Raw genomic sequence first — 26,474 nt, 5'->3', positions numbered from 1 at the left:
GCCAAAGGCACGTTTTATCGTCACTTTGCATATACTACTTTGGCAAGTTTCGTGCCCAATTGCTGCTGCGGGATCGTCTCGCGAATAAAATCGCGCGGGTGCTTTTCAGCTTCAAAGCTGTAAACCTTGGGCGCATCCAGACGGCAGACAGTGGGAAAGCTTGTCCTTTTTAATCTTTTTTTTTTACGTCATCTCTACGAGTTTACTTTGAAGTTTGCTGCGTGAATATATATTGCTTCTCTGATACCAGCGCTGCACTGCGAGCAGGCAAAGCATTTGCGTACCCTTCGCACACGAGCAAAAACTTGCAAAGTGTAATCATATTCGTCGTGTGCTGCAAGGGATGGCATTAATGTTGTAAGCTTGAGTCATTATTTGAAGTACGTCTGATGCTGTTTCACGCTGTCTGGAGTTGGTGCTAATTCGATGAATTACGTTTCGTTCTTGTAGACAATGTGATGTGATTATCATTAGTTACAAGAAAAATTAAATCAACAGGTATAATATGATGATACATTAATGATTATGGAATATATTTTGATCAATAATGTTATACCTTCATTGCTATTAATTGATTTTCAATCATTAGTGATGTTCCGCTAAATGACACCCAAGTATGGAAGATTGCATACATTTCGGGGTATATTTTAATCATTTACAATGACAGTACTAATTATCTTCTTTCGTTATTTCATATCAAAAACCCATGACACACGTCAAGGGTAGTATTTCCTTTGTATAGAAAGGAAAATTTACTGCCAGTATTTACTCACTACCACAAACGCCGTTTGCAATATTGATGCGTGCCAAAATCACCCACCGATTATCTTCCACAATTCTCCCCCATGATGAAGGACTCCACATACATTCATCCGCTCCGAAGAAAAAGGAAACGAGCAAATCTGTTCCCACCACCACAGTTGATTGATGCTGACGTTTTGTAAGCGTCCAGAATCCTGAGGCCCCAGCCCGTGGATTAGCGAACGTTGCGAGCTTCTGATGGGCTTTTAATTGATTCCACTGTGAGCGTGTCCGCATCCATTCGGTGCATTCGCTCAACTGGCCGTTTATGGGGATTTACCAAACCCACCAACAAAACGCATCATCCTGGATCCAAGGGAAATCCCGAAACACACGCACAGCCACACAAGACATCCGAGGAAATTCCGGAAAATGAATGGTTTGCTACCGTTACTTAATTGCATATGAATATTTTATGACGTGATGGGTTTGGATGGGTGGTGAAGATGATGGTGATGCTGCGGCAGCTTCCGTAATTACCGGTACTCTTTCGGCGGGAGTGTAGAGCACACGCGTGCACATCGTCCGGAAATTTGTTGTGCCGGAACCTGTGTGCTTTATTCAAGAGTGTGCTGCACTGTTGAACAGGATGGAGAATGTACGCTACTTTAAGGCTCGCTCCAAGCGGATGTTTCGTTTGGCGGGCTATAAACTGCATCCCTTGGTGCTATAAAAACAAAGTGTCACATCGATTGTGTCTCTTCAATCTAAAGCGAACGTTGACATAATAGCTAATTATGAGGCTAGTCACTGTCGCACCAGATTAAAGTGCTTGATGCCAATAGTTCGAGACAAGCATATTGCACGTGCACGTTTGCATGCCTTCAATCAACGCACTGAACCATAGAACGCCCTCCCAGTTTCGCCAACTGCAATGATAATGCAGTTTTGCTGCACCACAGCACCCAGGGTCATTCGGCAATGTGGTCCAGCAAGCTGCCTGCAGCGTTTGCGATAAGAGAATGCGATAAGAGATGCAAATTTTGCCTGTGGAAAAGCAAATTTACACCTGATCTAGAGAGAGAGAGAGAGAGAGAGAGAGGGAGAAAACTGGCTAACTGAGTAGGGTAATTGCATTTCACCTGCGCATAATCAGCATCTCACAAGACAAGACGGGACGTTGTGTTGATCGAGCATATTGATCGGTATGTGTATGGCGATGGTGAAGCGAAGTTGTCCGTACGTGCCTTTAATACATTTAATTATACCAAACACCCTGGCAGCGTGTGCCCGAATCGGATCATCATGCAGCAGTGCTCGATCGCACGGTTAAATGTGATTTCGTCGCAAAATTTATGCTTCCGAAGCCGGGAACGATAATTTAATTGCCACGAGCAATATTTAACGACCCAAACATTCAGAGCACCTTCCAACGCCGATCCCAGAAAAGCAGGGTGAACAAATTCACTCGTCTCATAATGTTTACTGTAATATACGCTTAAAATGCCATTCCTCTAGACATTGCTTGGTCGAACGATGGCAACCGCTCCAAGAGTCCGCGGTCCCTAAAATCGCGGAAAGACAAGTGAACCAATTTATGTGACGCTAACCGCTTATCATTCTGCCAAACGCAGAAAATGGTGCTTAAAACATTTTCGAAACATCTTCCACGTTTTCCCGCGGTACTTCCCTTGCTTCCTTGCACCCGAACCCGAGGTTCACCTAACCAAACACATCCATTTAAATGGCAGCGAAGTGTAAAGGTGTGCCATTTTTTAAGAAAGCTTCCCATTCCTTTCACCAACCAATATGCTTCACGTTCCGGTTGACATTCTCTCTCCAGCGGGAATCATTTTCGCGTACGTGCCGCGCCCAACACCCGGGAAGGGTATGATGGTTTAATGTTACCGGCACACAAACACACACACACACACACACACACACACACACACACACACACACACACACCGTACGGCGGTGGTGACCCATTCCCATCTCATTAAAAATAAAGCAGTAAAACCTGCCCCAAAAGCGAATCACGTACCACCGGTTATGTTTCATTGGCGAAAGTTTATTAGGAAATAAAACGTGAAAACCTTCTCGCCGTTCCGGGAGGAGGGTCTTTTTCCCTGTAACTCACACTTATGAGAGGTGGGATTTTTTTTTTGCCCCGTGGAGATCTCAGGAAGCACGTTTAAAAGAAGGATAGGTATCTTCTTGTATCGTTGGAAACAGAACCGAGTGGGCTGATTGCTGTTCCTTCACGCAGACAAACGGAAACCGATCTGGAGACATTGCCGGGGTTGAATCGAAACGAATGATGATTGGGACGCGCATTTGGGGCTTCTTTGCCCATGCTTCTGGGCCAAAATGTCGCCCCATTTTGGCACAAACGAGAATGATCCATAGCACGCGCTCTTTAAGCCCTAAGGACACAGTGTGGTCAGGTGGATACCTTGTCGTGGCAAAATAAATTAATGTAGCATGTTTTTTTTTGCTCCCCCAATTTTCTTCAATTCCGTTTTGGTGCGGATCCCTTTCTTCCCACTCAGCTCCCACGAGCAATGACGGATGAGTTCCCGTGCTGTTGAACACGTGCGGAGCGGCGAAAAGCCCGTTCTGTCCCTTCTCAACTGAAGAAATGTCATTTTCATGGCGACTTTAACAAATTGACCGGCACGAAAAAAAGGCTAAAATCTTGCCCCAAAAAAACATCGTTTAAACGAGACGATAATTACATAAGTAGTAGCGCCGGCAGCAGCAGCAAGGTGGCCCATAACATGCTACACACCGTTTGAGAGGCAACGCCGTCCTACTCAAACAAAATCGTTGAACAAATTGAGGCCCACGCCACTTGGGAGCCGTCCGAGCTTCGTTCTGGTGCGTTATACACACCCACTTTGTCGAGTCGGTGGTACGAATTTTCAGCACAAGCTCTGGTGACAAAACACCAACAAAACACCGGTGGTACTGCAACATTAACGGCTCGTCGTCGTCGCATAAAGAAAAAAACACCCATATCCGCATGAGTAGCACAATGATGGTAACAGTTATATGCTGGGCATGTTTGCAATCAGGCCAATGATAATGGTAATGATTCTGATGATGATGGTGATGATGAAAATGGGAGACTTTTATTGCAAGACGAATAACCAAAAAAACAAAAAAACCATGGTCCGGTAATCCTGACCGATAGCTAACTCCTTTTTTCTCACGCTTGTTCTGCACATGTGACACTCAAGTCCGGGCATTTCCAGCACAGCAATGGCAGAGTTAATAAATGAATCATTACACGGCATGTCCCTTTCATGTCTTGCTAGCGTTTGTGACAGTTTTCGGGCCAGACCAGTAGACGAAAAATTGCACGCCAACGGTCTCGTCTTCCGCACGCCCGAACGAGTATCATAAACGCAGTTGGGGCCATTGTGTCATCCGATACGCGCTTATCGTTCGGTAATGATGATGTTTACACGTTTTGATATGGGGGAAGGGGGAGGGGGAGGGGGTCGATGAGCCCAAAAGTTGGGCGTGTGTAATACACGACTGTCGCGACTAGCAGAGCGTCGGACCGGGTCAAGAAAATGTCCTCCAGAAAACTCGACCTCGACCACAGCCGTACGTTAAGTGAGATGAAAAATGATCCCACCATTTAGCGGTAATCTTTGGTGTGGGATTACACTTGGCGCGGCTTTTTTCGGACACGGGACGCCATCTTGGGGACAATAATTCAATTTATTTGTTCCGTGCTGGGCCGGAAATGTTATTCCCATCCCCGTCGCGGTGTCTAACGTCTTAGTTGGGCGATGATAAAGTGCCATTCGTGGCCATTATGCGGTGAGGTTTTGTAGTAGTTAGGAGATGTTAGCTAATGTTTGGTTTCGTTGGACAAGAATTGTTTTGTAATCCGTAAAATCCTTCAGATTGGTGTTGAATGCTTGCTATGAATTGTTTAATAGAATTTAAAGCTTTCAAGCGGGATAGTCAGTAAGAATATACAAATTCTCAAAATGGAGCATGGAGTGTGAAACAAAGCATTAAAATAATATTTTTACATCCCACCATTTGTAAGCTGCGTAAAATAAATTGAAGTTCAAAAATTAAAGCATTCATAATCATAACAGAGCCAAAACGATAAGCTCAGAAACCGTGAACGATAGACGACTTTATGCAAGAATTATGCAAAAGACCAGCTCCGGACTGTAGGCCTGCCCTGTGTGACATGCGGTTATCTAATCATGTTCCAAAGTATCGTGCGATCGTTTGTATTTCGACCATCACAAGTTTCTCATCCCTCGAATCTCTTCAACTTGAAGAGTGTGGAAAGCAACAGCAGAAGAAAAGCGTGGTACAAGACCACGAGCCAAAACTTTAGATAAAAGATAGTGTTTGTGGAAAAGTTTTGCATCGAAACGAGGGCTTTGTTTCCGGGAAGTGCCTGCTTCTTGGTTGCGGTTTCGACTCATTTTATAGCAAAGCGCTAGGAAGAAAGGCAGCTCTTCTTGAGAAAATATAAGCCGAAAAACACAAATATTCGGTCTTAGAACATTTTGTTCCAAATTATTTCTTACACATAATTTGGGACTCTTCCAACGGCACAGGGAAGAAACAAAAGCAAAAAGAATGTGATAAAAATTCCTCGTTTTCCGCCTTCGAAGATGGATGCATTTTTGGTTTTCGTTCCGAATCCTGTCGTCCAGTCAGTACAACGCCCGCTATTCGATCAATTACAACATCCTGCCGAAAACAACTGTCAATCTCGTTTCTCACTCCGGTGTGGGAAAAGAACAGCGTCTGATGGGAGGCTTACAAGAATAGTACCAGTTCCCGGTACGCTTTAATAAGGTTACACAGCTGCTTGAGGGATAAACTGACAGATTTCACACGATGCTTTTTTTTGGTTTTTCGCTCCCCACCGCTGCTCTGGCCGCATGGCGTTGACCAGACCAGACGTCTGGTGACGTCCGTTGGAGGGAGAAATATTTGGAGATGAAGACATCACAATCATTAGCTTGGGAAGTAGTGAAATGGTGGTGGTGTAACGAGAATTTAATCCCTTTAGCTTGAGCTCGTTGCAGTGGGGACTGGATGAATGAGATGTGATCAGCTCATGTTGCGCGTGTCAGGCTGTCAATTGTAGCAAGAAGCTTCCGAGATAAGCCATCGCATCAATGAAGAAAAACGCTCATGGAATTATTTAGAAACACTTGCTCGTCTAGCGTAGTTGACATGAGGTTCTCTCGTTGGATAATCCGGAAAATAGTACGCCCTTCACATCGCTTAAGACGTGTTGAAAAACACACATTCTTGAGTAGAATTTTAGTCAAGCGAACCCAAAAGCGTAGACCAACGGTTAGAACAGCGCGTTCCCGGGTGAAATTGTAGACCGTGCACAATATTTTTTTGCAGCCAGTCGAGAGAAGTTTCGTCCTCAACGGGTGCACAATACGGGGAAAAAGAAAATGCCTCGACCCGTTCGTGGCACGATGTGCGGTTCGACGATTTCTCGGTTCGTAAGAAAGAAAAGCACACCCTTCTGCGTTTGCTGCTATCCCTGCTTCAGAGCAAACAGACATCTTAAGGATCCTATGTTTTGGGACATTGCAATAGCCGAGCATTCTCTGTCCGGTCCTTCTTCGTTGACAGGTTATGCTTTGTTGCCGTGTTTTTTGAATGTACGTATGTGTGTGTGTACACGTTGGCAATCGTTTCCGTCAGCTCGTGAAATACATTTTCGGGCACGTCGCCTGTCATCAGGAAAAGCGAAACTGAATGACCACCACCAAAACGCGACTGGGATTTAGAGTATTTTTCTTTTATATACATTTTTTTTTTTTGTTGTTGCTGCTGCTATCACCAGCTTTGCTTGGTCTCTTATGCCTTCATCTTATCTGCTAAATGCGAATGGAATTTAATTTAAAATGCTGCTCACTCTTCTCGGCCATCATCACTGGCTGGGTCGTCGTCAAACTGGCCGTCGAACGATTTTTTCTCTCGCCTGTTGTCCTCGTACTGCTTCGTCCATTTATGATCTTAATTAAGTGATAAAGCATTTTTTCATTCACTGCCTCAGCTGGGACCCTTTTATTGCAGTTCCCTGCGCACAGTCACACACACGGGTTGTGACCTAGCCGAGTTCGAGGAAAGTCAGCGACGAGAACGACGTCCTATCTTTCGATCATCCATTTTCAGAAACCAAGGACACCAAACGACATAGCTTTCTTTTGCTGAATCTTTATCCCTTTTTTCTCTTTTGCTCGCTCTCGATGTTGTTTCTTTTTTTCTTCCTGCTCCTGTTGCCCGAACTCGACCGGAAGTTGTCCGGTCGGCCTCGGGAACATCAATCTTGCGGAGCGGATTCTGGACTTGTGCGACTTTCACAATTTATCACGATCACGTGTACACTGCTATTTCGATCGGTTGGAAATTCGAATTCGATCAATGATGGTTGGTTGACTGAGGCGCATAGACGTCCATACTTTGAAATAGTTTTCCCAACCCACTGCACCCGAGAAGAGGTCTCATTGTGGTGCCATTCTATCCGAGTTGGCCTTTCGGCCGCCAGCTGGGAATTGTTGGGATTATTTGGTGTGATGGAATTTTTCACTTTTCTTACGCGGAATAACCTCCCTTTTTTCTTGAGCTGGATGATAGAAAAAGACGGGAATTCCTCTTTCTTGCTGCAGTATTCGATGTGCTGTGTGGTTAGATTGCAGGTCTCGTCCCAGTCCAAGGCACATCGTCAATTATTATTAGAATATCATCAACTGGCAATGCATGTAGCGGCTTGGCTCGTATTCGAAGAAAGGAAAACCCATTTCGATTGATCCATGATACTGTATGAAGAATTTGAATTAGATGCAAATTGGGCTACCAAAATCTCCATTTTGATACGAAGGATTCCGGATGTGATCCAACATCGACCTTATTAGAGTGTCAGAAAGCGCTACACATCCGAACACACACTATCGAACTTTGGCCTTTGATGCAACCGGCTCGAATCATCATCATCTTGTGCACTTTCCATGTAAACGGTAAGCTATATGTGTGTTGGTGCCGCATCCTTTACCAACGGGTCGTGCATTTGCATAAAATATCGAATTTAGTATGTAAATATGTTTTTGTTTGTCCGGAAGCAGTCGTAATTCAATTTCAGCTGCCTTAAGATTAAGCCCCATGTACGTTCGACAATGTTTTAAGCTTCAAAGTCTACAGCACGCAAGGAAACGATGCTGGAGATGTGATGCAGCTTCACCCTGTCTTTACCATATTTTATGGTTCGCTTGCTTAAGAGGAATTAGATGTGGCAAGGAGCGGAAAAACACGGAGAATGAATTGAGACCATGCAAAGCCATCAGGATGATGCATTTACCAGGCAAACTGCAGCAACATTCTTGACATATCCCCGTAATGCTAACTTTGTAATCCAACTTTGTTAAAGTTCGCCCGATTTTCGGTGCGCAAAAACCCCCAAAAGGGATCCGTGAAAGCCGGGAAATTTATGCGCTAGTATGGATGGGTAAAAACTATTTGGAAAATGAAAAATACCATCCCCACGCGGACGGACACACGAGCACAGAAGGTAATGGTTGCATAATCGCCCGAACCTCTGCCAAGTCCGTCTTCCTCATTCACCCATTTGCATGGCTTAAATAAATGAGAACAAATTCGTTTATCAATTATGAGATCACTTGAAACTTATGCGACCAGCAGGCAGATTCTTGGGCAGGTCCCCTTTTCCCATTAACTTCAAAGTTCATGTGCACAACATTCCCTCCCTTAGCATTGTGCCTGCCAAAACAATTGGGCAAAGTTTCGGCAAAGATTGCACCATTAAACATGACAATAAAATTGCACCCCAAGGCATCCAAACACGAGTTGCCGATGGTGGTGGTGGTGGCGATGGTCCCTATTTAGTAGCATCGAATGTTTCGCGTATTGCGCGCTTGTCTCGAGGCGTAAAAACATTAGCAATTTGGAATCGGGCTGGCAATGCTCTCTGCCCTTTTGTGTGTTGATGAAGAGGGGGCCCAAGACGTTCGGAAAGTTTTGCAATGCCCAGCCAGATGAAAGTGCCTGGTTGGTAAAATGTGGGTCGTGAGCAGGATGAACACAGCAAAACGTCTTCTTCATAATGCTGGAGTACCACGTCACCTCTGGTGAAGCACTGGTTGTGAATGAGAAATTGACATTTCAAGTGACATTTTCTGCTGCCATTTGTTCGGGATGGAGCATTTCAATTATATTGTGTAACTGTTTTCTAGTTGAAGTGATTGTTGGAGATAACAGCAAAAGAGGTGAGAAGGATTTCAATGTTCAGATTTAGTTTTGGAAATAATCTTCAACATCAAAGTAATTTATTTGAGCTGTCCTTCACTCAACGAAAGACACAGGAATATTTTACATGCTAGTGGCATTTCCAAAGCATTATATTAGGCAATTAAACTACTCTCCTTGTTTTAGTATTTAATTCCAAAACTAAACAAATTTCCGAGGATACAACAAAATTGAAACAACTCTTTTATAAGCGATTGGCTTTGCATTTTAGCTTCAGCATTTCATAGCATTCAACAAACCCAAAAAAACAGGTCAATCGATACATAAATGGTGCAATGAACGTACGAAAACTGCCTACGTACAGTACGGCACGTGATCAAACTAATTGATTAGGAGCTAAAGATATACATTCCGAAGAAAATCATACCGATTATAATGATGACTATTATTAATGATGAGCACAACCTCTCGCCACCTTCCAGCACCTAACCAGCTTGGCTCTAGCACGGCCGTAGATAAATAACCAATAATTAGCATCGATCACAGCATGTAAGAAAGAAAGCACGCAGCAAAAGCTAGGCAGGAAATAAATAACAACCATAAAAGCGTTTTGCGAGAAACTTTTTCATCCGATCGGATCCCCAAAATAGGGACGGAAAAGACCGTAAGTAATCGAGTCTTTCAGCACGCCGGTTCAAGCCGAAAGCAACTCATCTTCCTCCACATACTAGCTGCTTCGATCAACACCGAAACACTTAAGTAGTAGCCCGGGACGGGCAACGGAACACAGTAAACAAACTTTGCTCCAATTGCTTGCGGCTTTTCCTGACGATTTAGAAGCTGAACAAAACTTCGGTTTCGGTCGTTCGATTGTGACCAAGCCGGGCGAAAAGAATGTCTAGCAAATGGTATCAGATGGAGCTTTGCCATTTTTATGCTTTCACCACTCGGAACTAGCAGTTCCAACTCGTGGTTCACGATTCATCCACTTTGCTGGCGCTTTTTCTTTATTGGAAAAGTTTTAACAAGGCATCAAGCGATACAAGAGATTGTGAAGATTGGTTCACCCACTGCCCATGTCCAGCGGGAGCGTCCCGCATCTTTGCGATGCTCTGGACGACGAGTGAAAGTATTTATGAAGTAAACTTAACCTATCATGTAGCGGCAGCAAACCACGCTGCATCGATCGCGCGACTTGACGAAGTACGCAACCGAAAGAAAGAGCCAGATTGTAGCAGCTTTCAGCGTAAAATGAAATGAGAATCTGCTTCCCTTTTTTGCTCTCGATACGAAATGATGCAATTTAGCAATTTGCATTCATGCATTCACAACTTTTTCCTTTCCACTCTATGGGCAGTTATGAAATGGGACGTAAATCAATTAACTTATTCGTTTCGCTTTGCCTTCCACCTTTTTTTTGCGTTGAGAGGATAGTAATATTAAAAATTTCTCTTCTCCAGCCCCGTTTGGCAGACGGTCTTGCGAGTTGTCCTCGCGACGATCGACTGCAGAATTGATAAACTTCCTCTAAATCATTCTCCAGCACCACTTGAGGCGCTGATAAATTGTACAATATGATTCTTAGATGAACGCTGGAACGCTCGAGTGACCCTATTTACTACCTGCAGAATCAACATGGACGAACGATGGAACATTGCGGAGTCGAGACAAGTATAAGAAAAGGAGCAAGGCAAAAAAAAAAAAAAAAACAAAAATCTCATACCCTCATCAGTATCTACTCGGAGGCGGCTTAAGCTAACTGAAACCGACTGCGGGACTTTCCCCGACGCTGACGGTAGATTGAATTGAAAAATCAAAGATGCGAAAATGATTGCGGCAAATCCAACCGCTACTCGGTCCCGTTTTAGCATGAACGAACATCGCCGGCAACGGCCAAGTTGATCGAAATGGATGTTTTTATATGCTGATGATCGTGGATCTCCCAGGCTCAATCTTGCTTGTGCTCAATGCTTGGTGGACGGTACCGCCCGATGGATGCTTTTTCATCGGGAACCAAGCAACACTGCAACACTGCAGGAGCTTACGGTTGCCATGGAGCACTCGATGACTGTGTGAGTGTGATTTGTCCCACGATGTAACCAAGTGCCACACGGGCAAAAGTAGCTTATTCTTTTTGCGATAAAAAGTGACTGGTAAGGGGAATGTGGAAGCAGCGAAGGAAAAAGGGCTGCCTTTTGCCTGTCACTACACGAAAACACAATCCCGCCTCAGCGCAGACAGCACCAATCCGCAGGATAGTGTGGTGGCCTTATCTTCACGAGCACTCATGCAGCATTTCGATTTGAGCGTGTGTGTAAGTTTCTTTTTTTCCAACTCCAAATTGAATTGTCGTAGATTGTGTGCGGTGTTTGGTTGGTAATAGAATTTTCCTCCTAGCAGATCTCGCATTTTCCCCGCACCTTGTTTTTACTGTCACCAACCTGAAAGCAATCGTCGTCGTTCAGGATTCTTTAACTGGTGTTGAATCTTTTTCCCTAACTTTGCGCTGCATAGGTAAACCTTTTTCCAAAGTGAATTTCCTACAGAGTGCTACACGAAGCAGTGACATTGTTGTTGAGTGCAGAAATGGGTAGAACCCATTGATATACTGACAAGTTAACGAGTGTCTCATTGGGCCCGAAGCCTAACCTTACAGTAGACGACACTCCGATGGTTCGAAGCTCACAATGCTCCATTTACTATCAATTCACACGCGGAAGAGTACTCCACATCGGTAACCAATTCACAAAAAGGCCGTGATCCACATAACTCCGACCCCGCCTGGTGCGTCGACCGGGTGGCAAGTGCAAATGAAAACAATATTAATTACTATAATTATCACAACGTGTGGTTTTGGGCCACGAGCCGTGCATCATAAATTGATTAAATGCCATGAATATGCATGATTTATCGCTGACGTTACTGCGAAAACTGCACCATGGTTGGCCGGCACACGCACATCCGCTGCATTTTCACGAGTGCTTCTCTTCTTTTGGTGCTGTTTTGTTTTGTGTTTTAATTTCCGGTACTTCGGCAACTGAGTTCCTTCCGCTTCAAATGCAGTCGCTCAAAAAATAAAAGCATGGTTCCACTATTAAACCTTGAAATATGAGTGGAAAATTAAATTTTTCTTCATTCTTTTGTAGTTTCGTACGAAACTGCTGACTCGGTGTGAATATTAATATTTCATTGCGTTTAAATTCCTTCCCGGCAGGGTGCCAAAAGCTGTAGTGCATCGAGTGCAGCTGCTGAGTGAAATCACTGCACCACAAAGAATTTAATAGTTTAACAATCATAACTGTTCTGGTGAAGCCGGTTGAAAGGGTATCTTAAACTGTTGACTACTGTATCTTAAACTGTTCTGTAATGAGATAAGCGTTTGGTCGTCGTTCGAGATTATTGGAGCAAGAATTGATATGGAACACGGATTTTTCAACGTAAAGATTAGTTGCAAAGACTCCCGAGAATTCAATGAATAAAAATCACATTCTCACATTTATCCACCATCATCTCCTTTCGGTACTGCTACTTACACCCTCAAGCTGTAAGAAAACAACCATTTCGAAGTATTTCTTGCAACCAAATCTGTGTTTTCTTTTCGTGGAATAGATACAGGAGCTTCTTCATTTAAATAATTTGCTACCATTAGAACAATAACAATACTGCTTCATTCCTCGGGATGCTGTGGTACACAGCGTGTGATTAAAATTAGTCCACTGGCAAGGTTGTCTTACCATTCTTACTCTTTTTCGCATCACATCCTTGTGATCTTGTGTATGTGGTCACAATAAAAATGAAGCCATTTACATCCAATGTACCTACGACTAACACGGCACGGCACAATGTGTGATAAATAAATGCTGAATAATAAATAGGGATTTGAAATTCATTGCCTCGGTGGTGTCTGGGTGTGTGCCTGTGTGCAAAGCGTAGATAATTATGCTGCTGACAATGCGGGTCAGTAAAGCTTACATGTTTGGGTTTCTGGTTGATTCAACAGCACCAAGAGCTAACGAGAAAATTTACATAATTAACGAAAACATTCGCTTTAATACGATTATTGTTAGGAAGGGAAAGGATTTGCACATGTTTCTCATTTAAATTTGCAATGAAGCTTTGTATTGTATTTTTCCAACCGTTATTGCTAATCATCATCATCATCGCGAGCTTAGTATGACAATAATTAGCTCATTTGCTGTCATTTTATGGCAAGCTTTTATGTTTTGCTATAGCGCCTAAAGTATCAACAAATTGTTTGAAGGACAAAATTAATGCACAACCCTTGTTTATCACACCACACAGGAACAAATACTTACATACGTTTTTACCTTAAACTGAGACTCAACCTTCAAAGGGATGTAAATACTGCAGTGAACCACTTTTTTAACCACACCAATCGGGCTTCTCTGATGATCAGAAACAAATCTAATCCCATTGCTTTGCTCTCAAGCAAAGCAGGTTCTTCCTCCGGAACAGAACACGTAAAAATCGAAAATCCTAAACCATCTGAGCGTCTTCATGCGGGAAAGAACCTTTTGATTTGACTCACCTCATGAAACGCTGATGTGAAACCTGCGTCAGATTCGCAAGCAGTTTCGCTCGCTCGGTCTCTCTCCAAGTGTTCTGCAAGTTCGAGGACCAATTCCAATTTAGAGGAGCGTTATTTTGCTGGCATGTTTACCAACATCTTGGTATGCGTCTGGGTCGTTCAAACACAGCAAAGGGCGCTTCCACTATGCGGTAGCATTGCGGGTGGATTCTGTTCAATCCAGCTCGATTCAAATTACCGTAAACGGTGAGGCAAACCGTTGGATGGTTCTGCTTCAAGTAGGCAAACAGGAAGAGCAAAATAACTTACTGCAGAATTGATTGTTACAACACTCCCAACATCTTTAGAGCTGCTTTGTTCGGTTTGGGAAAAAAAAAACCAGCTTATGTCCAGAGATGCACACAAACGTGTGAAACAATCTACAATCTGAGATAGTAAAAGCATGTGGTAAAAGCATGTACATGTTTCGGATGCTACCTCTTTATTTTCTACCTTCTAAATCAAATGCTGTAAGAGAATTTTTTTAAATAGTTTGTTCCATAATGCTTTAATGGAAAATATCGTTCGATAGCATTTTAGCAAACGAAAAACAAATTTCCTAATCCTTTCTGCACTTTACCTGCCACCAAAAAACTACCACCCAGCGTTTGAGGATTATCGCCCACAAGACAATCTTTAAAGAATATAAACCACCGATATGATAAGCCATTAAAGCGCTCATTTTAACTTCAGCCAACGGTCTTTGATATCGCTCATCCCACACCAACGCTGTTTGCCATCGTTGCTAGTCTTAAAAGCTTAGGGATGGCTTGCGATGGCCCGTTATTGTTTTACTTTTCCAAATCTATGTTGTTTTTCCCGTCAGCCATGGCCTGTCTCCTACCCCCTGCTCGTGTTATGTCGCTTGTGAATGAGATTGGATGGTGCTTTGACTTCATTTTCATCGGCAATCCTCTTAATCCGCAGCTTTGCGCAGTTCATGATTGTTACCATTTTATCGTTGAATAGACAACTTTCGGAAATGACTCTATCGCCACACTATCCATCTTGGATGTGGAGCGTGGGGATGGAGTGACGCTATTTTGTAAAATGAAAACAGCAAGAACCATAAGGCAATTAATGGCGGATTTTTTCTGGTGCTTTGGTCGGACTAAATGAGATTTTAATGTAAACGGGTTTTTTATCGAAGATTTCAATATCAAACTAGTTTTACAAAGAAAAGGATATTTATATTATAAAATGAACATTTTTCCAGAAGAAGCTGATTATGGTTTCTTCTAGAAAACCGTAAGAAAAGCGCCAACATTTACGTGCTAATTCGTAGCTCACCGTACTCCTCTAACCACATTACGTCATTTTATTATCAAAAAACTTCTCAAATCGCTTCGTCAAACTATGCTCCAAAATAATCTCCTCCCAAAAGTAGTCCCTCTTGCCGATTCTTAGAAAACGGGCGTCGTTGCGATTTAAATATTCATTCACTTCCACACAAATCAGCGACTCTAGCAGGATTAAGCAGCTTGAGCAGCTTCCGCCACAGTCGCTCTCTTCTCTCTCTCTCTCTCTCTCTATCTCCATCTGGCCGGAAGCGATCCGCGAGCAGCTCTGGTTTGGTTGGAAGATTTAAAATATAATGAAGTTAGGCAATTCATACCGCGCCGCTAGAGTCACCGTGGAACCTACCATTATGGTCACCAGCAGCTTCACGCAATCTTACACACTCGCCTCTACCTAACTCACTTGCAGCAGGAAAAAGAAGACAACGCATAATAACAACAAAAAAACCACACCTGCCAGCACCAGACGGAAGAAGGAACCGGGTAAGACGTGAAGCGAGGAAGACAAACCGGGTGCAGAAAAATATGCTTCTACCCAGTAGCAAGAAAAAGGGACAAGAAAAAAGTCTCCGGAAAACCCAACCATTATACCATCTTGAAGGATCCCTGGGATTTCTGCCATCCTCGCAACGCAAGGGGGAGACCGATTTTCGGCTGCTTCTTATTATTATTATAACGTAGAATTTATGAGATAATTAAACTTTGTGAACGATAACCACATTTTGGTGGAATCCTCCCTTACCGCGCGCGGCCGCGAATGTGCGAAACGCCGGAAAAACTCCTGCCCGCCGTTGTTGTCGGTGTGGATGATTTCCGGCAGGCAACAAACCATAATGGAGGGGGGTGGGGACAAGTTCGAGGATGATGGTGGATGGTGGAAAGCCGGGGTACAACGGAACAGCAGCTCGTTCGGCTCGTTTACGGGCTGATTTATCGTTGACACGACCCGTCACGCCAGACAGTGTTAGCGAATACGCGCTTAGTACATGAACCTGACAGTTCTTTTCCCAGCACAGAAAACTCGCCTCGGTCGTTCGCTCCAGTCCCTAGCACTCAGTACTAATTTGGTTACGCCACAAAAAGCAGAAAAAGAAAACTTTTTGTGCACACCGCGAGTGTGTCTTACTTTCACAACGTTTTAGTGAGTAACTCTGACATTTGGGCCACCCCCACCATAGGGAGGTAAAATGCATTACGCGAAGAGTTTTTCGTTTGCCCAATTTCTGTGACTTATTAATGCACAACTCTGCCATCGAAATTAGAACCGTTCATGCGGCCAACTCAACATCCGCTCCCCCTTTCTCGGTAGGGGTCGCGAGGCTTTAATCCGGCGAACGATTTCATCGAGTGGCAGCGGATCGAAACGGTAAAGCTGATAATCGCCAGCATAAACCGTCGTATTAATGCAATTAAAATCCACTCTCGAGTGGGTTCTGCGCTCGGAATGTGTTGGATTTGCGAATGGCATGGCACACACACACACACACAACCGTCCCGTCTTCTCGCGACAGGCTTTTATCTTAATTGCACCTAGAAGCCATGTTGGATGTTTGTGTGCGTGTGTGTGTGTGTGTGTGCTTTAAGCGGTTAATAAAATTTTCATAATTCCAGACTTGATTCAATTCTCAGCCCGAGCCGATTCCTTCCGGCCGGCTGATTCGGACGTGTGCCACAAGGATGCGCCTGTATGTTACGGTCTGCTAACTTTGCAAATCCAATCTTCATTCTCCCCCGACCGAGGGTAGGTAGGTGGTGAGCCTCCAGAAAGGGGTAGCACAGGAATGTCGCACATTGGCCATCGGCAAATGACAACGAGCAACGATCATGATAAGGGTAATAGTAATGATGATGATGAAACTGATGGGCTTTAGAGTTCCATGTGCCGTCGGTGACACTTCTGCCACGTTCATGACGCGGAGAAAGAAGCAGCGCGAATGTCAAACGAACCATTTCCACCGAAGTAATGTGCCACCGTTTGATGTTGCTAAACCGTTGCTGTGCAGCATATGGATTTCTACCGTTCCGGGCGCAACGTGCTGGAAAAAATGTCGCCCAGCCGCTTCCCAACGGACAGGCTGCCCAAGGATGCCGATGGCTCATTACAAATGGTTATGGTAGCTTTCGGTTCGTTAAAAGCTTAATTCTCCGGCCCACGTCATCGTGTCTGGCAAACGGTTGAACGGTTGTGGCGTGGCACTTTTCCAATGTTGAATTTTCGCTTTGCCTTAGAGTGTACAGCGTACAATCTGGCTGATTAAAAACCGAATGGTCGACTACAAAGGCAACAAAAGCATGACAGCACGACTAAAATTCAATAGAAATATGCTTTTAAAATTGTTCACACACACATCAAGGGTGCATGTATGGTGCTGATGCCGTTATGCTTCTATAATTATATAAAACTATTTTCCACGGAAGGGAATTTTCTCGGGAAGCGTTAACTGGTATGAGCACTCTAGTCCGTAATTTCCGTAGTATCCTCTCAACACCCATCAGTGCACAGACACACAAACGAGCGCGAAAACGAGCATGTTGAGCTGGACTGTATGATTTTCCCATTTCTAAATCGTTTCAATTGACAACAGATGTTAAAAGCGATAGCGTTCTAGCATATGCCGCTCCGGTACGTTTGTTAAAGCTCTCGCCTGTTTCGGATGACATTCCTACGTTTCTTTAACACTTTCAAGTGAGTGTGTGTATGTGTATGGTTGTGTTTATTTTTAAAGCAATTTTGCATAATTTTTACTGCCATTCTGGGACACGAACACGACTGTTAGGGGTGCATGTTTTTGCCCCCTCGCTTTGGTTAAACGATTTCAATTAAGGGCAAAATGATTATTGCCCTACGAAGCAGCAACTGAAGAGCCGTACTGTTGATTGCAAACAGTTTAATGCTTACGGTTTCAGCGTTTAAATAGCCGAAGATTTCCAGGAGTTTCAAGTTTTTTGAAATCAAAACATACGCAGAACTGTTCAAGTGTTTGATCGTTTCGGGAACGTTTGGTGCTAATTGTAAAATAACACTGCTAGCGCCTATGGGTATGCAATGTGCATGACAGAGAGTAGAAAGAATAAAGCACTATTTAGGAAAGAAAATTAGAACAAAATGTGACGTATCAAAGAAGAGAGTAATGCATTAAAATTGATTTAAATATTGTGATATTGTGAAACGGGAACAAAGAACGTTCCTCAGATCAATCCAGTATAGGAATAGCCCCTAATATTTACCCTTAAAAAGTTCTGCACTAAATTTTCTCCAACAAATCATGTGCAAACTGTGGAAAACAACTACTTTTCAGTTTTTTCCCCCACAAAGCTGAAACAGATTAAATGGACTCACGTTCTCGCTGGCAGCGATATCTTTTCCGGAGTGTGAAAAAACACGATGAAAGTGAAAACGATTTCCCATTCTTCGTGGCTCATTTGATCCGTGGTTTTCCTGTCCGTCCTTTTTCCGTTTGGTTCATCCCTCCACCCAAAACCCATCTTAAAGAATCGAAGGTGACCATCGTTCCCTGAAGGAATGCACAGTGGGACAACCGGAGCGAGAAAGGAAATTTATGACTCCTCATTTCATATGCTACCGGCGTGCGACGTGATGGTGTTCCGTTTATGGCTGATGATGGTGTTCCGTTCCGTGCAAAGAGGGTCCCAGAGTGCCTGCCGTTGTGGTGGATGGTGTATGATGAACAAAAGTGAGTTTACGGCTACGGCAGAAGGAAAATCTCTTCACACAGTTCCTCACAAAAGGATGGAAGCAGACAAAATAAAGCAAACCTTGTGGTGGCTGTCTCGGGTTAGGAAAGGGTTATTGGAATGGATCATACATCATGTGCAGTCCTGGGGGAGATAGTTATTTGATGGAATTTTTGAGGATAGTGGTTTTGGCTTTGACGTGGAAAGATTTGTTGTGTTCGCAAACACAAATAATATAAATCTAAATGATTTCAGTTTTCTAAGAGAAAATACTTGGCTACAAATGAACCATTTCCAAAGCTTTAATCAGCAAACATTTTGATCGTATCGCAAAAAGAAGACACTTTAATATCCTTTTCAAAACAAACCCGACTCTTGATTAAGCAATGCTAGCTCATGCGTAAAACAGGCTTAAAAATGGCTCATTTTCCTGTTTCCCACTTTTTACCCCGCTTTGTCAAAACATGCGGACGAACCAAACCTTTTAACCTACAGGTTAATTGTGCGTGTGTCTGGTGCTGAAATCGGTTAACAGCGCAAGAGGTGCAAGGCACCGTAAAGTAATTTGTGCGTTAACTACACCGTTTCACACCGCTTGACAGCGACCCAGGATACATTCTCCTGTCTGAAGGCGACGTTTATCAAAAGTGGTTCCTGAATGCGACGCCCATAGTCGAGCCCAGTGACTAAGAATTACTTCACAACCAGCACAACACGCGGGGTGACGGCTTCAAAGCGTCGCAACCTGATCCGTCGCGAGCAACCCGATATTTCTACGCCCAACCGGGTGGAAAACTCCACCTGTCACGGATGGCAAACACAATTATAATCCACTCGGCCCCGTCAAGGCCATATGTATTTCGGTGTGCGGTACGTTGTTTCTTACCAGCATCAGGAGCAGCAGCTGGTTTGTGTACGTTGCCGCGAGATCCTGCTGGATGCAAAGAAGGTGAGCTTCGTACGACAACAGCTGTGGTTTTAAGCACCCTTATGCTTTGGAGCTAAACGCGTACCTCTTTTACAAAATCATCCAACTTGCGCTTGTTATAAATAGATATATCTTTTCGCATTGTCATCGTGCTCCGTATCATCATAAATAGAAAGCAATAAAGTGGTATTCGGAAGTCCTACCAGCATCAAGACTTACGGATATTAGAAATACGAGTGCTAAGCGAACTTTAAAAAAAATGCTCTCACTTAGTCATCCAATTAAGACAAATAAGTGCATATTATCTTGAACCCAATGAAGCTCGAATGCTTTAAACTTTCCAGCAATAAGCCACAGGACACACGCAACAGCAAAAAAAAATCAGCATATCAATTTTCTTTCCCAACAAAAAAGGTCCTCCCCTTGCCACCGTCTAAATCTTGGCACCATTCGTTTCGCCCACAAATCTTTCCCGTGTCGTGGGTAACTGCGGATTGGATGGCTAAGCCACCGTAGCACAAAGCTGAGCCGGCCAATTAATATGAGAGGCAAAACTTATCCCCTGTGCTTCTCTGTGTGCGCTCGGATGAATAATTTTCACCAAGTGCCATTTATTATTCACCGTTCCTACGTTTCGGTTTTCTCTTTCTCCAGCTGGACATCTGGTGCTGGATGCGGCGGACGAGATGTGAAGTGCATCAGATTTTTCTCCGGGTAGAAGAAAATGAAAAGTTTTTCCACCTCCTGGCCCGTATCCCCCGTCGTGTGACTCCCAGCTCCAGTCGTGATGTTGATGTTACCTTCGTTAGGATCGTTCTTTCATAAGTTGGAAAACTATCTTTAGCCGAGTAGTAGAATAAAATGGAAGGAATAACCAAGGGCCAAGAATGGGAGCGATAGCGAACGATAATTCAGATGGCCCGATTTTGTTGGGGATAGTTAGGACAAAAAAGGGAGAGCGAGAATCCACTTCGGTTAAAAACCCCGACAAGCATTTCAAGCTCAATTGCGAGCTATTCCAACGGTGGGCTCTTGTATCACCAATTAAAAATGTGTATAAATTATTCAACGAGCGAAGATGGAAAACTTAGCCCTTATGGTGTGCAGTAAAGCTCGATTGAAATAAACATGTCTTTGTGAAATTAGTGTCAGATGTCAGATGGAAGCTGACTGGGATGTTAACTTCTATATCCACGATTTTTCATGTGAAAATCGCCAATAAAATATGGGTTTACCTTCAATTTGGGAAAACTAATGATAGAATTTATTTTTGAACAGCGTCCAGCACTATAAAATCACACTATTAAAATGGGTTTCTTTATGTACGATCTCTTCCACAGGAGAAGCAGCTAGTCAAATACTCAACAAAGCGGAACCACTGTTCATCTCCAGATCGGAAGCATTCAAGTTCGCTGTCGGCGATACGATTACACTACCCTGCGAAGTAGCCTCTCCAGGTAAGCGCCCTCTTGCACTACATGCTCATACAAACATACGCTGACGGACACAAACGTCTTCTTGGGACGCATCTTCAAGAATCCTTTCGCATCCCTTATTCACCCTCTCCCCAACAGAGAGCAAACAAATGGCTCCGAGGAAGGCATTCATTTCTGAGATTATTTTTTATTCCTTCCCGGGGCGAGTGTAGCCGCCCGGCATCACCCCAGGGGAGCCATAACAATGTGGAAATTATCCACAGGAGCCCTGGCTGGCAAGATTCTGATAGCCATTGGTCAGTGTGCGGATAGGTTAAAGAACGCAAGCATAATCAACCCAGAAAACAGCTTATTGAAGGCGTTCAACTGGGTCAGGACCGTAACCGCCTAATTTGTAAGAAGAACTCTTTCGGTCTCTGCTGTGCCGCACACGAACACGTGAAGCTCTGGAAGGTCTCCCGTGGTGGCCAGGCAAGCGTTTGGACATCCCTTCGAAGGACGGAGTGTGCTGAGGGTTGTGCCAAATAAAACACAAATTGATTTATCCCTTTTTCTTTCTTTGCCTACCGCTACTCATCCATTTAGCCGGGTGTGTACTATGGAGCGCATATGGTCCATGCAAGAGGTTTGTGAACGAACAAATCCCAAGAGGAATCCTTGGTAAACTGAATCGTTGCTTTTTTTCAGCGTTACAAGCGTTACACAAGCCAAAGGTACGCTTAATCCAGCTACAAGAAACAAAAAAATAGCGTAATCTCAAACATGATCAATCTAAAAAATTGCTACAACACAGCGACGGGACATCCCAGACCTTTACTCGGGATTTATTGTATTATGAAACATATTTTTCGTTTTTCCTTGAAGAAGGGGTTGTATTTGTAAAATGGGATTTCGAGTGAAACGCACCTCAAAGCCTTCGTTTGTGTGGTAAGAAATGAGGAAAAATGTTTAAAACGAGTTATCGTTTGATCTTTTTATTTTCCCCGGTTTGGAATGTTTTATGCCTTCAAGAGGAGAGCTCAAGCTTTCTCAAGGTTTTCTCGATAAACTATTTAAGGAGGATTTAATACATTGTTTAAAGATCCTTGCTTTGGAAGGTCTTTTCTTTACAACAAAATCGAGAGTGCTTTCAACTTGCCAACTACCAACATTTGCCAAATATTCTATCCATTCGGCTGACAAATCTTAAATCCTAACCCCGTCAATAAAACAAACAATCTCAAAACAATAAATCAATCGTTCGGGCATTGTTGCCCTCCCGAACCCGGTGCATTGTTTGGGGCATTAAAAACTTTAAGCAAACGCTCGTATACTTCCACAAATAAATATGCTATCGAGCTGTTTATGGTGCAGTTAAATGGTAAATAAATTACAACTCCAACCAACCAGACCTTACCCGCAAAAGCTCAAGACGTGGTTGCCCATCATTACGGTGGCAGGATAGCGTGAGAAATTCATGACGGGAAGAAACAAAAGCAAAAAAACCTCAGCGTTCGACAAATCTACACCGACAGTCCGGGACCGATCAATATTTAATGTCATCGTTATGGATGGCAAATTTATAACGACGGTGGAATTCAAAACCACGGCCTTCCGGAAACCTTCCCACCACGCTCCGGAATCCGTTTGTTTTGTACCTTTCGGCCTGGGGTTCGGGACTTCGAGCTGGTGGTTGGATGCTGAAGGTTGGGTGGTGAAATTTGTCATATTTTTGAATTCATAGCTGTCGTTGGCTTCACAGCAACACAGCAAACGACCGGGTGCGCGGTGCAACATTGATGAGGAGGAGAAATTTATTTTTGCACACCTCCATCCTCCTCCTTGGTAGTTCGAAACTAAACTCGTCCCATTCTTCCACGCACCGAGCCGAGTAGCGGAGTGTTCCGACGTACAAACTACCGATTATTATTCATTGACCATTGAGCAGAAAGCAAAGCAGCCAGAACCGAACTAGTACCAGAAATCGATGCGTTTTTCTTTTTTTTGTTGCGTTGTTGGTGTCTGAAGGCAATAAATTTCCCTGTGTCGCGCTAATATGTTACAATATGCACCGTGTCCCGTGCTGACCATGTTGACCACGTGCGGCTAATACTAGCAGCAATCGAACTCAACAAAGAGCACGCAAAAATCGAACCGAAAGTCCCCAAACAGGGTGGTGAAGCATGCCAACACTAACCTTGGGAAGGGAAGTGAAAATTTGTTTGCGGTCCTGGCATAATAAAATAGAGAACGAAACAAACATTGACCTCGTTGGGTAGCCATGAGGAGCAAAGAAAAATTGGAACAACTCTCTTCGCCTCCCTCTTTCACTCTCTAAATTATTGTCGATCAATAAGTGAGGTATAGAATTTTTAAGTGGAAGTCATATGTTACCCACGAACATATTGCTCTCTAGAATGTATTATAACTGATAAAATAATCAATGTCCTTTTTCGGGTTAACCACAAAACGGTGACATTTCTTTTGAAACATAAATTAACACATAGTAACATTGGCAAACATTCTCGTCATGATTCAAATGGCGTCCTAGTTCCAGCAATAGTATTATTAACAGTAAAATACCTACCAAGAATGTTTCTACATTGTGTATAAATTACAATACAACATTGTCCCCGGTGTAATCTGGCTAACCTCGCCATCTCGTCTATTATTATCGCCATCCTGCACTCGTGCCTTTGCCCATATAATAATATTAATTTGCACTGGTTGTTTTCCTTTGCAACCGGAGAACCATTTGCAACTTATTAGACGAAAATAAATCAGTGCTACAGGTGATGTACGACATCGGATCCTGTCCACCCGTCACGAACCTGCCGGTTGCTCACACCCCTAATCGCTAGGATATGTTCTGCATGCCAGCCAGCTCGGCAAAGAGCTACTCCAGAGCGTTATATATATCATCGTATGCCAAAGGTCAGTCAAACAGTACTGGACCGGCCATCCGTTGTCCCACCCAGGCACTACTACCCAGTAATCAGCGGCCATTCATCAAATCCTTGTATCAGCAAACACGGTAAACTCGACACAGGAAAGATACACATCCGATTGCATGGCCGCTGGATATGGCGATCAGGGTACTCGCTGCCATCGCTTCCAAGACCAGCTGCACCAGTATACGCTTGATCCTGACCTATTGCTAACGACATTAATCGATTTGCTTTGACAGTTGGCTAGCAACCGGCAAAGGCAACCGACGAAGAGCAAGAGCTCTACCTCCTGCGGTCGATTGTCGGTGAGCGGCGGGATGGGTGAGGGTTTTCTACACGAGCTCTGTGGCCGAGTTTATTTTGATTGCAAATTCAATCAATATCCTTCGAGCGAAACCACCGGCCAGATGGCCACACTTTAGATGGTTGGCGAACTGGTAAAGGTGCAACACCCGGCTCACTAATAGTGTCACACTGAACACAGTAGTGTTGGCTGAAGGCAATCCATCCGATTTTACACCACGTTTCGATACTCTTTTATGGATGGTAATGATGGGTTTTGTATCCAAGTTCCAGCAACACCTCAACAAACCGATTAAGAACTGTCAGAAGAGCTGTCATTCTGTTTTAATATAGAGTAAGTTATACACACCTAGGCAGCACGATAATCTTCGAAATGGGAAAACTATTCCAACTTGTGTTGTGAGCATCAAAATTGGGGTTTTCTTTCGAATATCTATATTTCAATTTGCTCCTACCTTTCCTGACCAGAAGGGCTTGGTTTCTCCGTGGTAACTCACAAAATGACAAGGATCGATCGCACTGCCACATCAAGCTGTCAAGCTTGCTTATCGGTTCAAGCACCCAATCCCAATCGTTTCTTCGATCATTCCAATTTAATAATCCCTTTTTAATAATCCCACGTTCATTGTTTCTCCCGGAGACGGACGGCTGTATCCTTGGGAGACACACACACACACACACATACACAGCTCGTTTGCCCCATGTTCAAAACGACGTCCGTCCTGACGTGCTGTTCATAATTCAAAACGACTCTGTCCCTATGTCCATGTGGATGGTCTGCCGACCATTCGGCAGACGAATCGGAATGACCTTTTTATCGATTCGACCGTACACCGAACACACCGGCCGTTCGTGGTACAATTATTTATGACAATCAATCAACGACAAGCACAGAAACCGCACCGTCAATAACGCTGATGACGCCGATGAGCTGCATGCGGACGTCGCAAGGCGAATTTGCCGGTACATGTCGCTTTGAAATTTTATCGATTCTGGCAACACGGTCCTGTAGCGCTCTACACCCGTGACTTACAACGCGACCATGTGGTTCGCCGACCAGCTGTACGGTACGCCGAACGCTGTGCACCATTCTGCAGAGACTCAATTTGAATTGTGTCAAAAGCAGATCCCATATTGGATGTTGGTACTGCGGCTCGGTTGCACCGGAACTCGAACCAAACACACCAGGTTGACGATGTTGTACACTTGAAAACGAGCACCGTTCTACATCGGACAGCCCGAGCCCGAGCAGTCGATGCCGTGGTAGCCTACAACACACATCACGTTTCTTCGTATTCAGGTGTTTTTCTCGGCTCGGAACCCGTGTCTGTTCAATCAGATTGTGTTGTACAGTGGCTATCAACGAGCGGCCGCTTCTCACTGACACACGTCAGTTCGAGAACCATCCACAGTGCGCGCCGGAAACGAAAAATGGAAGCTAGAAAAATCCAATGACCTCACATTACTCTGCAGGATACTTTCTTACGCGCTCGCCATACAGCGTTCCACTACGGTAACGCCTAAATGTAGGCAAAAGCGTAAAATGATACGACCACCCCGAACGGATGGGAGAAGAAGGCAGCTACTCGCTTCGAAAGCGACGCCATGCTGATGCTGACAAGTTTGGCCGAAACCGTAGGAAGAAACCGCAAAATGACAGACGTGTACAGCAGGAGATATAGAGGCACTCTTCGGATTCTCGTACCGAATAAACTGGAACAGGGCAAAAACAAAAGGGCATATCACCGGACTCATCCGAGCGAGCATTTTGTTTCCCCCAGCATTGGCCAACTCACTCCCAATTTCGTTTGATGCCTGATGTGTGCCGGTTGTAGTTGTGAACGACGGCAGTGCGTTACGTATCGATTTCTTCCTGCACAATATTCCAGCATGACGTACTTGAGGACACAGACAGCTGAACAACAATAATAATGGTTGACTGATGTGACTGGTGAAACCCTTTTATATATCATCGATGGGCAGGAAAATGGTTGCGACCTGGTGGTGGACTTTCTTTTAGAAACCAATTTTATTTACATATACTGTAACTTAAGTTTTTTTAGCAAATTATAAAAATTCTAACATTAAATACACTTGAGCCCTTTAAGCACTGTTGTTTAGGAAACAAATCTTGCCGTCATTAAAGCTACATGAGTTTGGTCGTTTTTAAACATACTTTAATGAGTCGTTAAAGTTGACTTCTTCTACCAACTCAACTTCGTGCGAACTCTCATCCATCTTTCGTTGCGATCCCAACACTCGACTCCATTTCCCAAAACAAAC

General features: G+C 43.9%; 1 protein-coding gene across 1 annotated transcript in view; it reads left to right on the top strand.

Moving 5' to 3' along the window:
• The window catches only part of LOC126557487 (hemicentin-1-like), a 52,014-nt gene that overhangs the window by 2,055 nt on the left and 23,485 nt on the right, over positions 1 to 26,474 (top strand). The window contains exon 2 of the mRNA XM_050213280.1: positions 20,866 to 20,982. Coding sequence (XP_050069237.1) covers positions 20,866 to 20,982 — 117 coding nt within the window. The remainder of the gene's footprint in view (positions 1 to 20,865; positions 20,983 to 26,474) is intronic.

The sequence above is a fragment of the Anopheles maculipalpis genome, chromosome 2RL (assembly GCF_943734695.1).
Source record: "Anopheles maculipalpis chromosome 2RL, idAnoMacuDA_375_x, whole genome shotgun sequence".
In the NCBI taxonomy this organism is placed as follows: domain Eukaryota; kingdom Metazoa; phylum Arthropoda; class Insecta; order Diptera; family Culicidae; genus Anopheles; species Anopheles maculipalpis.
This window is presented reverse-complemented; position numbering and strand designations above follow the sequence as displayed.